Source organism: Agelaius tricolor, unplaced genomic scaffold (assembly GCF_023055355.1).
Source record: "Agelaius tricolor isolate 1412-34295 unplaced genomic scaffold, bAgeTri1.0.p SCAF_7, whole genome shotgun sequence".
Taxonomy (NCBI): Eukaryota; Metazoa; Chordata; class Aves; order Passeriformes; family Icteridae; genus Agelaius; species Agelaius tricolor.
Genome location: NW_027269267.1, coordinates 32000960 through 32015686, shown reverse-complemented (window position 1 = coordinate 32015686; position 14727 = coordinate 32000960). Strand labels below are relative to the sequence as shown.

At 41.9% G+C, this 14727-nt stretch overlaps 1 protein-coding gene across 5 annotated transcripts in view; it reads right to left on the bottom strand.

Moving 5' to 3' along the window:
* Window positions 1–8564, bottom strand: part of CRACDL (CRACD like) — a 41999-nt gene extending 33435 nt beyond the window's left edge. For 2 of the 5 annotated variants that reach the window (XM_071430826.1, XM_071430831.1), the window contains exon 1: window positions 2290–2418. In XM_071430826.1, coding sequence (XP_071286927.1) covers window positions 2290–2327 — 38 coding nt within the window. In that variant the 5' untranslated portion in view covers window positions 2328–2418. Of the gene's footprint in view, window positions 1–2289; window positions 2420–8141; window positions 8206–8288 lie in introns of those variants that run through there. The other 3 variants (XM_071430830.1, XM_071430828.1, XM_071430827.1) reach the window with 3 other exon arrangements.
* Window positions 8565–14727: the final 6163 nt, after the last annotated feature.

Sequence of the window (14727 nt, the reverse complement as noted above, 5' to 3'; positions counted from 1 at the left end):
ATTGCTGTTGGGCAGTGTGTATTTTCCTTTGCTTAACCAGCCCAAAATACCCTCTGATGTATCTGCCCCTGCTATTCCAAAGGCTGTGCAGATTCTCATCAGGTCCTCATCAGCCCTTCTGCCATGCCCCTGCCAAGAGCACATTCCTTTCTCTATTACAAGCACAATGCATTTCCAAGAGATGGGAGGGAGAGGTAAAAACTTTCATTTTCTACCTCTTTTTCCCCCCAAGAATTAGTAGTCCTTCCTTCCCTCAGCATTTCTGAGAGAGGTGAGAAAATCTCCATAAAATAACTTTCATCCCAAGCAGTTTGTGAGGAATGAGATTGTTATTTTTTAAAACAATTCATTGCTACAGAACACACAAAAAAAGAGGTCAGAAAGCATTACTAGGACTGCCCAGTCTGGTGTCCTGGATAGTGCAGAGAATTAGCTGTTCCAGAAGGGTGAAGGGAACTTCCTTTCCTGATAGAAGCCAGTAACTTGAAGGTATACACCTTCACAAAGGCCACACTTTTCCACAGGAAAAGCCTTAGTTTGACTTGCATGCTTTCTTTAAACAAACCAATAACCCCAACAAACCAAAAAACAAAGCAAAGCAAACAACCATATAAAAGAATTACAGGAAGGGGGGTGGGGGAGGAGTCTGCATGGGCAAAAGAATAAAGCAAACTCATGTGAAATGTCTTATTCCTATGCAGTAATCCTTCTTTCTTGTTTTTGGTCTTTTACTTGTTGTGATTTAATAGACAGGCCAGGAGATTTATTCCAGCAACATGGAAAGCATGATTATAAAGAGAACTGTTGAAGTAAAAAGGCCACATTGGCTCTCCTTCTTCCTCAGCATTTAGGGATAATAAAGGCATAGCTGTTTTATACAAAGACACAAGATCTCCCCTAGCTAGCTGCCTACCAGAGATCCTCTGCTATATTTATGAGCACAAACAGTTCAGTACACTACCAGACTTTTAGGTTTGTACCAGCCATTTTTACTGATAGAAGCACAATCTGTATTTTTAACTTAAATAAGATTGAGTGTTCACATAGAGTATTTTGCTAATAATGTTCTGAAGAAGGTCATACTTTTTTACAATAGCAGGCTAACATCACTCAGAGTCAAGTGTCAGTAAAGTATTAAGAATTCACTGTGCCTTTCCTTGAAAAGCAAAAGAGAGAAAATAAAGTAAAAGGCCTTTCTTAAGTTAGAACAAAATTACATTTGATTCTACATATTGCAATTGCAATTACTGTTGAATTCAGCACCAGGAACATTCCTGAAGCTAATTCACAAAAATAATTATACCAGGTCTTTTGGTATTCAGAATGAGTAGAAATATCAACAGTGTTGTAAGGTCTCAGTGCCTTTAAATTCATGGAAATATATCAGGGCTTTCATTAATCCTTCCTTGTTTTTTGGAACCATAAATACAATAAATTATCTATTCACCTGCATACACACATACACACACAGACACACACTTTCTTTGTGGTGAAGGAAGAGTAAATCTCTCCTGTAAGCACATCAAGCCCAGAGCAATGGCTCACTGACACCTGTTGCCCCATCAATTAGCCTGATGTAAGGGTGTTCTTGTACAGTGGAGAGGTTAATGGGATTTAAGATGCAGAAAGTGTTTATCAGTAGCTGGAATGAGATCCTTGTTCAGCTTTAGCTGCTATTCTGAAGGAGACTCAGTGGGCCAAGTTAACCAGACAACATCTAGAGAAGAATTTGGCCCAAATTTCACGGGTCCATAATGTGTGGTATAGTTAACAATGTAATTTCAACAGTTTTATGAAGTTTCTTTAAAAGTTAATGAAAAATCTTAAAAAATGTTGGGTTCAATTGAATACAGAATGTAGTTATATCCTAGGCCTACTTACAAATATTTTGCCATTAGTGCAATGAAAATTAGGCAAACTTCAGTAAGAAGGAAAGTGAATGAAACAAAGAGACTAGGCTGGGCTTTACCAGCTTCCTTGTGAATTCCTGTGCTGGAAGGATGAAGCAATTATTGAAATCATCCATGAACCATGTGCAGAATAGTCTTAATACTGGACATTTAAATTAGAGAGGGAAGAAAAGAAAGTTGGAAATGCAAAGAGAATGAAATAGCTATTACTAGGAGAAGCCTGAGCCCTTCCAAGCAGAGATACACCAGCCTACCAGCTGAGACTAGGCAGAACATAAGCAGGCTGATTTCCAGGACCTGCTCATGAAAGGTGCCATCGGGGGCTCTCAATGCCCAGCTCTCCCTCACTCTGCTGAACCGGCTGCAGGCGCGCGCTAACCTGGAGTCCCCTCGGATGCAGGGATAACAAGAAGCCATGTCGCCAGCACAAGGACCAGGGCACACTCCTGGGTCATCCTAGCACGGAGGAGTGGCAGGAATGGAGTGAGATCCAGCTGAAGGTGGGGAAGGGGAGCATCATGCCCTGCATTCCCTCTGTAGGTTGCAGACTCTGGGACCAGTTTCCTCCCCAGCATCCACACAGTCCGTCCAAGAGGTACAGCCACTGTCAGCACAGTCACAATCCTCTGAAATTTCCCCAGGCAACAGCATTCACATATTTCAGCAATAACTGCTACCTTGTAAACACATTCCACATTCCTGTTGCATTAAACCCACAGGTCAAATGCAAAGCTGAACAGCCTCTTGTTTAACTGTTGTACGAGGCTTGCTCTGAGGTAGTACATGTGGCAGGCTTTCATTTGGAAAGGACCTTATTTAGCCTCTTTTGACCCTTCTTAATTTAGGCCCTCTCAGCCTTCAAACTATAATTATTTTCTTGAGCCCTGATGGGAGACAGTTGAGCCACGGGCTCTTTTATTTTTCCTCCACACCAGTAACATTCAGATCACTTCTAGAAGAAAGAGCATGAGATTTTTAACACAAGGTTACTGTAATACATTACTTCCTCAGAGGTTTCAGGTAGGAGTCCAGTTAAGTTGGACTTCATAATCCAAATAATTTCCTACACAAAAAGACTGGAAGGTTGCTTTCTGTCCATGCCACAATAAACATCATGGCTGAGTCTTTTCATCTTTGTTTGGAACCTTTCTCCACAGTCTATAAGAAAAACAATCAGGATTTCACCAATGTAAGAGCCATAATTATTTATCATTTCCTCCCTTCATGACATGAACTTGCAAACTTTCCATACTTACTATCTATTCAGGACATAATTGTTCTTTATATTTGAAAGAGAGGAAATGTTTTTCTGTAGCTCTTATCTCATTTACTTGCAGGTCCATGCTCCAAACCACACTGTGCTCCAAAGCAAAGATATGAGCAAATGGAAATAACTGCCACTAGCTCAGATTCTTGTTTTCTCGTTCACTCCTTCCCTGCAGCAATAATCTCAGCAAATATAACCTCTGGTGAGCCATTCTGTATGTATCACCTCCAGCTGCTGCTTCAGACTGGCAGACTTTTGAAAGTCAAAACCCTGAATGCAGCCTGATAGTTTTTACTGCCACCTTGTCAGAAATCCAGTCTCTTGTGTGCCGCCTGCACAAGCCCACTCATTCCCTTGGACTGGGAAGTAGAAAACATAGCACAGAATCACAGAATTGTTAGAGTTGGATGGGAGCCCTGGAGATCATCTGGCCCAAATCCCCTGCCAAGGTAGGGTCACTTGGAGCAGGTGACATAGGAACATGTCCAGGAGGGTTTTTGAATGTCTCCAGAGAGAGAAATTCCACAGCCTCCCTAGGCAACCTGTTCCATTGCACTGTCATCCTCATACATAAAGAAGTTCTTCATGTTGAGGTAAAACTTCTTATGTTTTAGTTTATAGCCTTTGCTCTCATCCTGTCACTGGGCACCACTGGAAAGAGTCTGGCACCATCCTCCTGACACCTGTCTTTGGGACATTTATATCCATTGATAAGATCCCCTCTCAGTCTTCTCTAGACTAAATAGGCCCAGCTCCTGCAGCCTCTCCTCACAAGAGAGGTTACAGGCTTCTCCTGATGTTTTTCAAGCTGTTACTCCCAGAGCAGGGAGCAGAGCAAGTCTGTCATGCAGAAGTGATGCTCAGCTCCAGGCCGGTCCCTTGGTCCAGCTCAGCTGGAGCAAATGGCATAGACTAAGGTGCCCTCTCTGGCCTAGGGCCCAGATCCCCCCTGCACCTTGTGGGGTACTGGAACTCAGGAGGCAAAGGGAACTTCTTCATGCTTCCTGGGTCCCCACTGAAAGGGGTTCCATGGACCACGGATGGGGAATATCCTGTGAGAAATGTCTCCCTTTTCCCCCATCACCAGCTGCCCCCAGCCTCTTCTTTCTGCCACTGGGACAGAAGTTCTTCCCATCCCCCTCTGACATGATAAGCACCTTCCTTGTTAAACTCCTCACTGCTTAAGATCTCTGTCAGAAATCTCTTGCATGCACACTTGCCTCTGGCAGCATCTCCCTCTCAGCAATGGAGAGAGGAACATTTCAGGAGTGAATAAGTCTAAATCACTTCACCTGAAAGAGATACTCCTCTGCAGAGGAGATCTCTTCCTCTCTGCCCCTTCTAAACCTAATTTTCAGGTTCCTGTATAGCCTTTGGGGCTTACTTGGCAAGGGGAATAGGATGGTGGGGACAGGAATGTAAAGCCATTTGGAGACATCCCATTTATCCCCAGGCTCCCTTCTTTGAATATGCCACAAATGTTTTACTTCAATTCTCAAAAGCCCAATGAGACACAGGTTATTAATTCATGACTATGACAAGATTATTATGGTTAATTTAACATGTGCAGGCACTTAAGTAACTACTGTTGGGAAATATTTGTCATTAATTCAAAAAATTCCTGCCTGTAATTTAGCAAATATAAATGCAAGTGTGCAGCAGAAATCCAGCATGACATAAAGAGCACTCATCTGCCATCACCTTTACATGTGACTGTACAATGCTTGATCTCTGCCTCATTTAAATAAGCACAACAAAATGTACTGCAGCATTCATAAATTAAATGCTGTTGACATTCACATGCTAGAAAGAGCCCAGATGTAGGAAGAGAAACAGAGAAGCAGACAATATCCCCATGGGCAGCAAAAGGGACACCATTGGGAGAGAGGGTGGCAGAGCAGTATTCCTAATCAAAGCTCAAAAAGTAAAGCTGTGCTTAAAAAACCTTACTTGTGTGGGCTTTTCTCCCACCTCCTGTGGGTCTGCAATAATTCCTACCAAGGCAGGTGGTGCAGAGTGAAACCACCAAAGTGGTTTCAGTCAGGAACAACTTGTCTCTCAGGCATGGCACAGACCTCCAGGGTCACCCCTGGAGGTCTGTGCCATGCCTAGGGAAGGAACTCCTTGGAAGGAACTCCTTGCTTCAAACTGCTGTGTTTTGCTTGCTTTCCCAGGGAGGTAGGTGAAAATTCCATGTGTATGGAGCTAGTTACAGCAACAAATCAGAAACTCAAGTCCAAAATAATCAGTCCCATGGCATCTTAGAAGGGTCCCAGCACTTCTTGGCCTTTGCTGGTCCCTTGGGCAGGTCCAAAGTCAGATGAGTCATTTTGCTCACAAACGCTCTTTAGCTCTGTGGTTTTGCAAGACCTATCACAATCAGATGCATCCTACCTATCAGGACCTTCTCATCGCAGGAGCTCCATGCATTGCCTGGAGTTTTTCAGTTCTCTCATGTGGTGAAAACTCCTTAGGGAAATCCTGAGGAACATTTTGATGCACTTACATCTTCAAGCTTCATATAGGTGTTTCAGAATAAAACTTGGGAACATAATATCAGAGCGAATTTCCTGAGCGTTCAGTGCAAGCAAACACTCAATATAAGCCCTTCACAGGGTGAATAAAGTCTTATTTTGAAAACTATTCAAATTCAAATGCTATTCCAGAACTTGGTAGCTCTGATAGTTAGAAAATCCCAGACTAAATGACCAGTATATACCCGTTTAGTTTTGTGCTAATGTAATACTTTCCTTGAAGGAGCCTTTTTCTTTTGCCACAGATATTTAGAGAAGATGTCTATCTTCCCTTTCAGTCTTCATCTGCAAAGCCAAATAAGTCATGGCATCTTAATTTCCTCACAGATAGAAGCTCTCTGTTATCCTGACATTTTACTAACTCTTCCCTGCACCTGCCCTACTCCAAGCTCACCTCTTCTGGCAGCCAGATGTCCAGAACCAGACACTGGGTCCCAGGCAGCCTCTATAGCTAAATGACACAAGATAACTCTTGGATTTAAGCTTCCCAGCTCCTAGTTAGGCTTGCACATGTAGACAGACAAATAGAGAGAAAGCATTCACCTGCCTCCTCTTGACTACTGAAGAGTCCAAGTACATGTTTGAGCTATTTACTATCAAGAAACACTGTTCATGCAAGGCCAGGGTTGCAATAACCTTTCCAGACTCGGCTCTTTCCTAAGTCCAAGCACCCAGATGCTGCTGCTGACTGCCAATACCAGACTACAGGACCTATTCCAGTTTCTTTTCAAACCCTGAAGTGCCAGCATACGCTCCCTTGGCTGAATTTGCAAGGGCCCAGCCATCTGTGTATCTACAGAGTGTCTCTGGTGTAGGTATAATGGGAAAATATTTAGCCTTTTACATGCAGTTGGCAAATATACTAGCTCAAGCCTGAAGAAATTCTGATCCTCTTTGCTTAGGGGCCTGCTTTTTTTAAACATTTTAAAACTATTTGTGAGTCACAGCAATGGGTAGGGAATGAGATATCTAGCAGAGCTCCTAGCTCTGCCAGAAGAGCACTACTAAGAGGACCCTACCAGGCTTTGTGAACAGAGAAGAAATCAGGAGGTGCTGGGTGACCTAATCTCTCAGGTCCCATGCTATGCTCTGAGGGTGCTATTTTACTGAGAGCTAGATCAAAGCTACTGAAGAGGTTTCTGCTGTTAACTGCCTCCTGAAAGTTGTTGACCTAGAGACCAGAACAATTAAATGAAATGTGAAGCACCTCCTCAAACAGATATTTTTCCTACTCTGTCCTACATCCCCTAATCAGACAGTAGTATGAAGTTACACACTTGGGAGAGCTTTTTGTAATAAAGGACATGGTGAACTGCATGAAGATACTGACCTGGTATATATTTTTTCACTCTCCTAATGTGGACACACACCCTGTGAGTCCTAGGAATGAATGTATGAGCACTCCCAGAAGTATGATAGAGACAAAAAGGCTGGGATACCAGATTGGACATGCACACTTAAAAAACAGCTGCTGTATCAGGTATGCAACGTGAGACTCTGGGAATTGTTTTTCTGAATACTAAATGTGGAAAATATCAATTGAAGCTGCACTTAGTATCTCTGAAGAAATCAGCTTCTGAACACCTTAGAGTCAGCACTCAAATTAAACAGCACCATATTAGAAATAATTAAAATATATTGCTTAAAAATAATCTGGTCTTTTATGTCCCTATTCACAATCCACCACTACAACCTTCTGTGCAAAAACCATATAAACGTGCTTAGAGTGCACCTCCCTCAGAGATGTGCAGCCACATCTTTGGCTGATGTCACTTGGCATGCCTTTGCTCAAGTCAATTTGAGCTGTATCAATTCATATTTCTGAAGAGATGGAATGTGCTGCTTATAGACTTCTGGAAAAGGCAAGTTAAACAGCTTGTATGCACCTGGAAACATTAATTTCCATGTTTTTCAAAACATGAAAACTGTGTTTTCTGTGAAGAGTGGTCCTTCAGAAAACTATCATGCCAGCCCTGTACCAGCACTAGATATGAACATACTCTGGTTTGATTCCCACCATCTCTACTATTTGTGAGAAAAGAAGCTACAACACAAGGGAGACTTTTTTTGTTTGTAAGTATTTTTCTTAGAATGGCACATTGCTCTAATTTTTACATTTGATTATAATCTATCACAGGGAAACAAAATCCCATTGTGTTACTAACCAGAGGCAATGATTGCTGGCCTCTGCAAACAATACACAGCCAGAGGGACTTGCTGCTTTCTATTTGCAAATATGCTACCAGCAGTGAGTTGCAGTGAGAGCATGGCAACCAATAACTCTTGATCACTTAAAGATTTTTCATTAGCCAGTTCTACAATAAATTAACCAGAAAAGTTCAAAGGTTGTTTTCAGCAACTTATATATAAACACACACCACAAAGAACAAGGGAAGACAGTTCATCTTTCTACTTAACTTTTTTACTTACCATCCAATGAAACTTTAATAAGAACAAAGGCAGGTCAATAGTCCCAGAACTGAATGCTGTGCACCTGTGTAACCAAGAAACACTTTTCACCTGGAGGAAAACAACCCTTAAAGTACCTCAGACATAAACTTTCTTCAGGCTGCTTACCTGCGTAGGTTCCTGTTTGTCAGATTCAACACACCACAAAAGGCTACTGGTGTTTCAGAAGGGATCTGTCACCTTGCCAGACATTTAAGTGGTAGCAAAACCAGCAGAGGCACTTTCAAGTTTGTGCAGAGAATTCTGAAAGTCTCAATTCCGTTCAGCTTGGACAGTGCATCCTATACCTCATCAGATAGCCAGCATGGGGCTACTCTGCCTTCCCAGAGCATGAGTTATGAGCACTGCCCTGATCCTTCCCCAAGTGATCCCTGGATCTAACGCGGAAGGAGTCGGTCAGAGGAAAAAGCACCAGTATCCCCCAGTTGCTAGGTAACAAGCAGGGAGATCCTGACCTGAATTCTTAGCAGAGGCTGATGTTACTCAGGAAGCTTAGCTGGGTCCTTCCTGGAAAGGGAGGGCCATGCCAAAAGTTACTCCTGGCTTTGTAAAGGCCACTGCGTGGCACCCAGGACAAAGGGACAGGTGCTGAGCTATTGTTATGATAAAAAAGCACCTGTTGTGAAAATAGGATGCACACACACCAAAATGGAGGGTGACATTTTCTGCTCTTCATGCCAATGAAACCAAAAAAATTTTAACCCTAAAATAAGATCTATTTCAAATCTGGTAATTAAATAAAGCAGGAGAAACCACCCACCATGTGCACAGCCTCAACATTAACAAATGCAATGAGAGAATATTAAGCATATGAAAACAAAAAATGTTATCCCGTACACTACACTATGAAGCATAATCTAAAGCCAAACTCAACATAGAAAACTAAAAGGAAGCAAATCAGGGAAGTTTATGATAACAGAAGATCTCTGCATTTTCTGGTCATGTAAATATTTTAAGTTATTCCCATGCCATTGTATTAATTACTCTATTTACTACTACTCTATTTACTACTACTCTTGCAAATTCCTCAGGATGTATTTCTTAAAAGATGAAAAATAAAAGCTGAGCCAAACCTGAAGAGCTAAAGTCCTCTGAGTCCCTTGGATGGGGTATACCTGGCCCTATCATCCTGCATAGCAAAAGGAAATAATGCCTCATCATACACAGCATAACACGAATGTCAAAGACCCAATTATCTGGAAAAGATGCCTGTTTGCTTTCTACTGGCTCCAAGGAACTTCTTGGCAAAAATGGCATGAAAGCAGTGCTGTGCACACCACATGTGGCAAGGCTCCCACAGGCTGGAGGGGCCCATGAGGCTGGGAGGGCTGAGGGGTATCGGTGCAGAAACAAGTCCTTTCATTCCAGCCGGCTGCTTCTCCATCACATCTGAGCACATTCTCACATGTGAGCAGCTCCCTCACTGCTCAAGTAGATTCTGCCAGTCCCAGACAGGAATATCTGTGAGGATATTCAGCTCATACTCCAGCTCAGCCAAGGAGTAGCTTCCATACTTCTACATGAGTTTGCAGTGGGTGTACCAACCACCCAGCCACCACGCAGGCAACTGCTCTCCTAAAGAAGGGTCTCAGGGACAGGAGAACTGGCCTGTGATGTCTAGAGAAGTCCAGCTATGACCTTAGAAGGAATTACTCCACAATAGCCTTCTAGCTGGTAGAAACAAAGCAATGCTTTAATGGAAGGAAAGGGCGGGCACACAAGTGTCGTTGCAGAACGCCAGCCCCGCTCAGCTGTGCCATGGCACACCTAATGCTTACTCCTCATGCATGCAATGTGTCCCCAAAAAGACTCTCCTTTCACTGTAGCCAGCTCCAGTGGCCCGATAAATCTGTGTTCAGCACAGGCCCGAGGTCAGGAAGCAGTCTCTTAGCTATGCTTCAGATCTCTCCCTCCCCAAAAACATCCCTATTTATCCAGGGAATCAGTCTATCCCTGCATCAAATATAACTGCCCAAAAGATGAGCATTATGGTGCCTCAAGTACCCTTCTGAACAGCAGCCAAAGCTCATCATATTGATAGGAAAATTATAGTTCTTTTGTTAATTTCCCTTTCTTATTTTATTGCAGAAACAGGAAGAGGTCAGAATTAAGTCCTATCCCATAAGCACTTAAATTTCCAAACATAATAGTTACGAATTCCACAGTCTGAATTCAGCAGGGTTAAATTAATCCAGGTTTTAAATGGACTCAAAATATAAAGATCCCTGTAGATAACCAATAGGCATTTAGAGGAAACATACTGAAAATTTAAGATATTAAATATATACTCATCTGCTGCTAAAAAAACCTGATCATGTAACAACACAGCACAAATCAGAAATCACAGCTTTGTGCAGTGCAATTGAGTTTTAAGCAGATACTCCGAAAAAATCTTCTGATGAAAGGCCATCCTACAGATACCATCACCAGGAGGCAAAACAGTGTAGAGAATCTACTCATAGAAATATTCGTGGTTTTGATAGTTCTAGACTAATTTTTTTACTATAGATTCAGCTTTTGCAAACCAAGTGAAGTGCATGGCACCTCAGTGCATTTTTTCTGCAGATTCTTCCAAATAGTTTTAATGTTCAGCCATGCAACAAGCTGCATTAAATAGCAGATATTAGAGAAAACAGAGAAGCTTGGCAAGATCAAAGGTGTGGCAAATATAAGCTTTTACTAGTGTGGCCCTTAATAGAGGCAAAGAGAAATAAAAAGACACAAGTATGGTAGATTTGAGAAGAAATGGAGAACTGCTGAGCCCAAAAGAGAGAGGAAGAAGAAAATAATTTCAGAATTCATGTAAAAGTTAGAAAAAAGATGTAGACAGAAACAATGCTGTTGGAAATGCTGATTCCATGGAAAGCACAAACTGGAGACCTCTCCTCTCTTCTAACATTTCTTCCAGTCATGCCTTGAACAGCAGGAACAGGTAAGTAGTAACACGGATTTAAGTGGGGTAGAGAAAATTCACTCCATAGTGTTAAAAATAACCTGTCTCATCTTGCTATTGTCTAAACTGGCATAACTCCACCAGCTTCATTTTATGCCAGCTTAAGACTTGGTCAAATGCAATAAGAGGAAAGTAGCAGTTCCTCTTACATGTTTCACTTTGCCTGCAGGCAGCCTTCAGCAAATAGCATGTCTATTCCAGAGGAACATACTTAATGAAGGATTTAATCTCCCTGATGAATACAGAAGGATGCCAAAGTATCAAACTCATCAAACACACCTTGCAACAAAACACACTGTTAAAAATTCGCTTTACTTGGCTATATACTTGTAAAGCCATGTAAAACAGACAGTTCCAAATTGCCTGACTTCAACCCCTGAAAGTCAAACACAGCTGTCCCAATCCCTCTGCAAAGGTGTAGTGTTACAGCAATTGAGATGGTCCCTAATCTGCTCACATCTCCGCTCACATCAGTGACACAGTGCCGAGAAGTCTCCGCATTGTTCAGCGCAGAAGGAGCTGCGTGAAGCACTGATTCACGCTGCTGAATTGTAACCAAGCAACACTGCCAGCATCTCTCCAGCCCATTGTTCAGCTGAGCTGGGGGGAATAGCAGCAGAACAGCACTGAAAAAACCTGCCAAACTCTAACTTCAATTAAAGGATACCATCCCTCTAACTCTCAGCATAGTAATTTTTTTAACCAAAATTTAACAGAAATAAACTGTTACTTCCCTCTCAGCAAAGTTAATGATATGCCTGAAGGCACCAAATTAATTTCTGTGTGTCCAGGACCTCTTATAAACCATCTTTACAAAAGCAAGAGTTGAAATTTACTTGACACAAGGAAATGCAGGGCAATGAATTATTCATCTGGCAGAGGGACAGAAATACTGCCTTTTTGTTAGTCTGGCTATTAAACACTGAGGGGATACTAAAGAAAACTTTCTCAGATACAGCAACTAATCAGTAACAACACAGATGAAATGGAAAGAAAATAGATATTTGAAAATTTTGTTCAGTGAGAGTTGGCAACTTTTTCCCATGTCTGAAAACAACAGTTAATGCACAAAATACTGCCACGATATCATCACTCATGTGAACCTTATTATCAACAGAGGCATTAAAAACTTAGGTTACAATACTGAAATATTTTCCTTTTACTGCAGTTAAGGGGTGGGATTATTTGTTCTGTTTAATGCCACGGGCCTGGATATCAAGGACAAAATTCACTGCACAATTATCCACTGTTTCCCATCATGGAAATAAGATGACACAGTCTGCTAACAAAACTGTTGGTTTCTAGATGTTTTTGCAATGTTTAACAGTATCCCTATTTTACCAGAAAAAGAAAAAATCATGTACAAATGAAGAATACGATACTGAATTGACTTGTTTTTATAACATAAAAGGCAGCCTAGCAGCTGTAGGCATTTCTCAGAGCATAAAAACCAAAAGCACTGACCTGTAAAATAGAAATAGTAATAACATCTGCTAGACTTCTGGGCTCTGAAATCACATTCCCTGAGAGCAAGTTTCCAAAAGAAGGGCTGGGCACTTATGTAAGATACCAATTCCCTTTTCAAGGGACAATGTTTCTCTTTTGAAATTTTACATAAAAGCCTAAGTGCAATCACAAACATCTTTCTTCTGTGAGAATTAATGTAGTAGGGCAAAGTAACAAAATGCCATGGCATTGGCATAAAAATAGATTTATCAACATCTTTCAGAATTTGTGATATCATAGAATCATAGAATGATTTGGGTTGGACGGGACTCTAAAGGTCATCTAGTTCCAACCCCCCTGCCATGGGCAGGGGCAACTTCCACTAGATCAGGCTGCTCAAAGCCCCACCCAACCTGGCCTTGAACACTTCCAGGGATGGGGCATCCACAGCTAATATTAGATCACCCTCTTTGCTTACTTCCATGCTTATCTTTCTAGTCTCTTTCTACAAAGGAGTTTCCTAGGTGTGGTCTTTTCAATCCCATCATGGAGGATGAAGCAGTTCTGTATTCACTGTTCTGTGGTGAGTATCACCAGGACCTCACACAGGCAGGAATGCTGCTACTTAGGCTTGATAGTTTAGGGTCCTTATAAGTCCTCAACACTGCCACAGGCTTTGACACTGCACAGGACTCCTTATAGGCTCAAAGCCTGCTCTCCCATGGTATGAGTTCGACCAGCTTCCTCTCAATGTGAGCAGATATTTAAAGCAGCACTTGGACTCATCATCTTCTCTCCCTTCATATGTTTGCCAGATGGTTTTATTTAATGTCTGTTCTCTGATTTGGCTCTTAGATCGATTTTTTTTCCTTTACATTTGCCATCTGCTGGTCCAAACAGCTGAATGATACACTTCCTTTTCAATCTCATGGCATAAATTCATTCTTTCTGTCAACTTGGCATCCAAAATAGTATGGCAGGCAGACTGGCAGATCTGGGTAATGCCTTACTCCACCAACAGGAATTTTCTCCTTGTTCCTTTGAGAGCCATTAGCGTAGGAGCAAAGTTTTTAAGAGGGAACAAAGTACAAAGCCAGAGCAAAGACAGATACCAAGAAGAACTATGAACCATGTTCAGTGATGGAAAGTGGTCTGTGTTGCAGCTATTTCTTGGAAGCAGGATTTGCAGCCCCAGCAGCTGGCAGTGCATGTTCTTGTACAAAGAGAAGACATCAAGTTGTGCAGCAGCTAAGTGCAGAGAATTGCATGTGGACTTCCAAAAGGAACAAATCCTGTGTGGGAAAAAACTTGACTTGGAACCTTCAAATAATTTTCCAGAGTCTTCAGCAACTGTCTTGCTGTCTTGCTCTTTTCAGTGAAAATGTATGAGACTCTTGTGAAATAACTGATGTGGATATGGGACCATGCCTGCACCCTGCAGGGTGCCCAGCCTGGGCCCACTACAGGGGCAGTGCCAGAACAAGGGCTTGCAATACTGCAATAGCAGCTGGCTGGGAAGGGTGTCAGGAGGAGGACAAAAGCTGCATAAGAGGAGGAGGAAGGAAAAGGTGACAAAAAGTCTTGTTATGACCCCACCTAAATGCCTAGCAGCAAGGTATTACGGAGCTGCCTGAATGCACATGTTTTACCTGTCTTGTTGCGTTAAACTCAGAATTTTTTAGAGACTATGCTGTCTCGAGTGTTTGCACAGTTCCAAGCACAATAGCTTCTTGTGCTGGTTGAGTCCTTTGAATACTGTAAGAATACAATTAAATAATAAGAGCAGTAAAAACCTTGATGCTATTCATACTTGAGAAGATCTCACATGGCTCTGGAAAAATCACAGCCACAGCAACACTCTCAACAAACACATTTGCTAATCCTCTCATTACTATTGTGGCTTTCTTTTATAGGTAAAGACAGAACAAATGTTATGAAAAAAATATTAACAAACATTAACTGTATTTCATATCTGAATGCCACAAAAGACCAGCAGCTTATCCAAACAGTGAGTGAACAAAAGCTTGAGAACTCCTACTTCAATGCTTCTCTGTACATTTAAATTTGCAAACACACTTGTCTTTTTCTGTTTCCCCTGTGGCTCAGCTGACATCCAGTAGCCTGTCTACTCTCCACTTTCTCCACGCA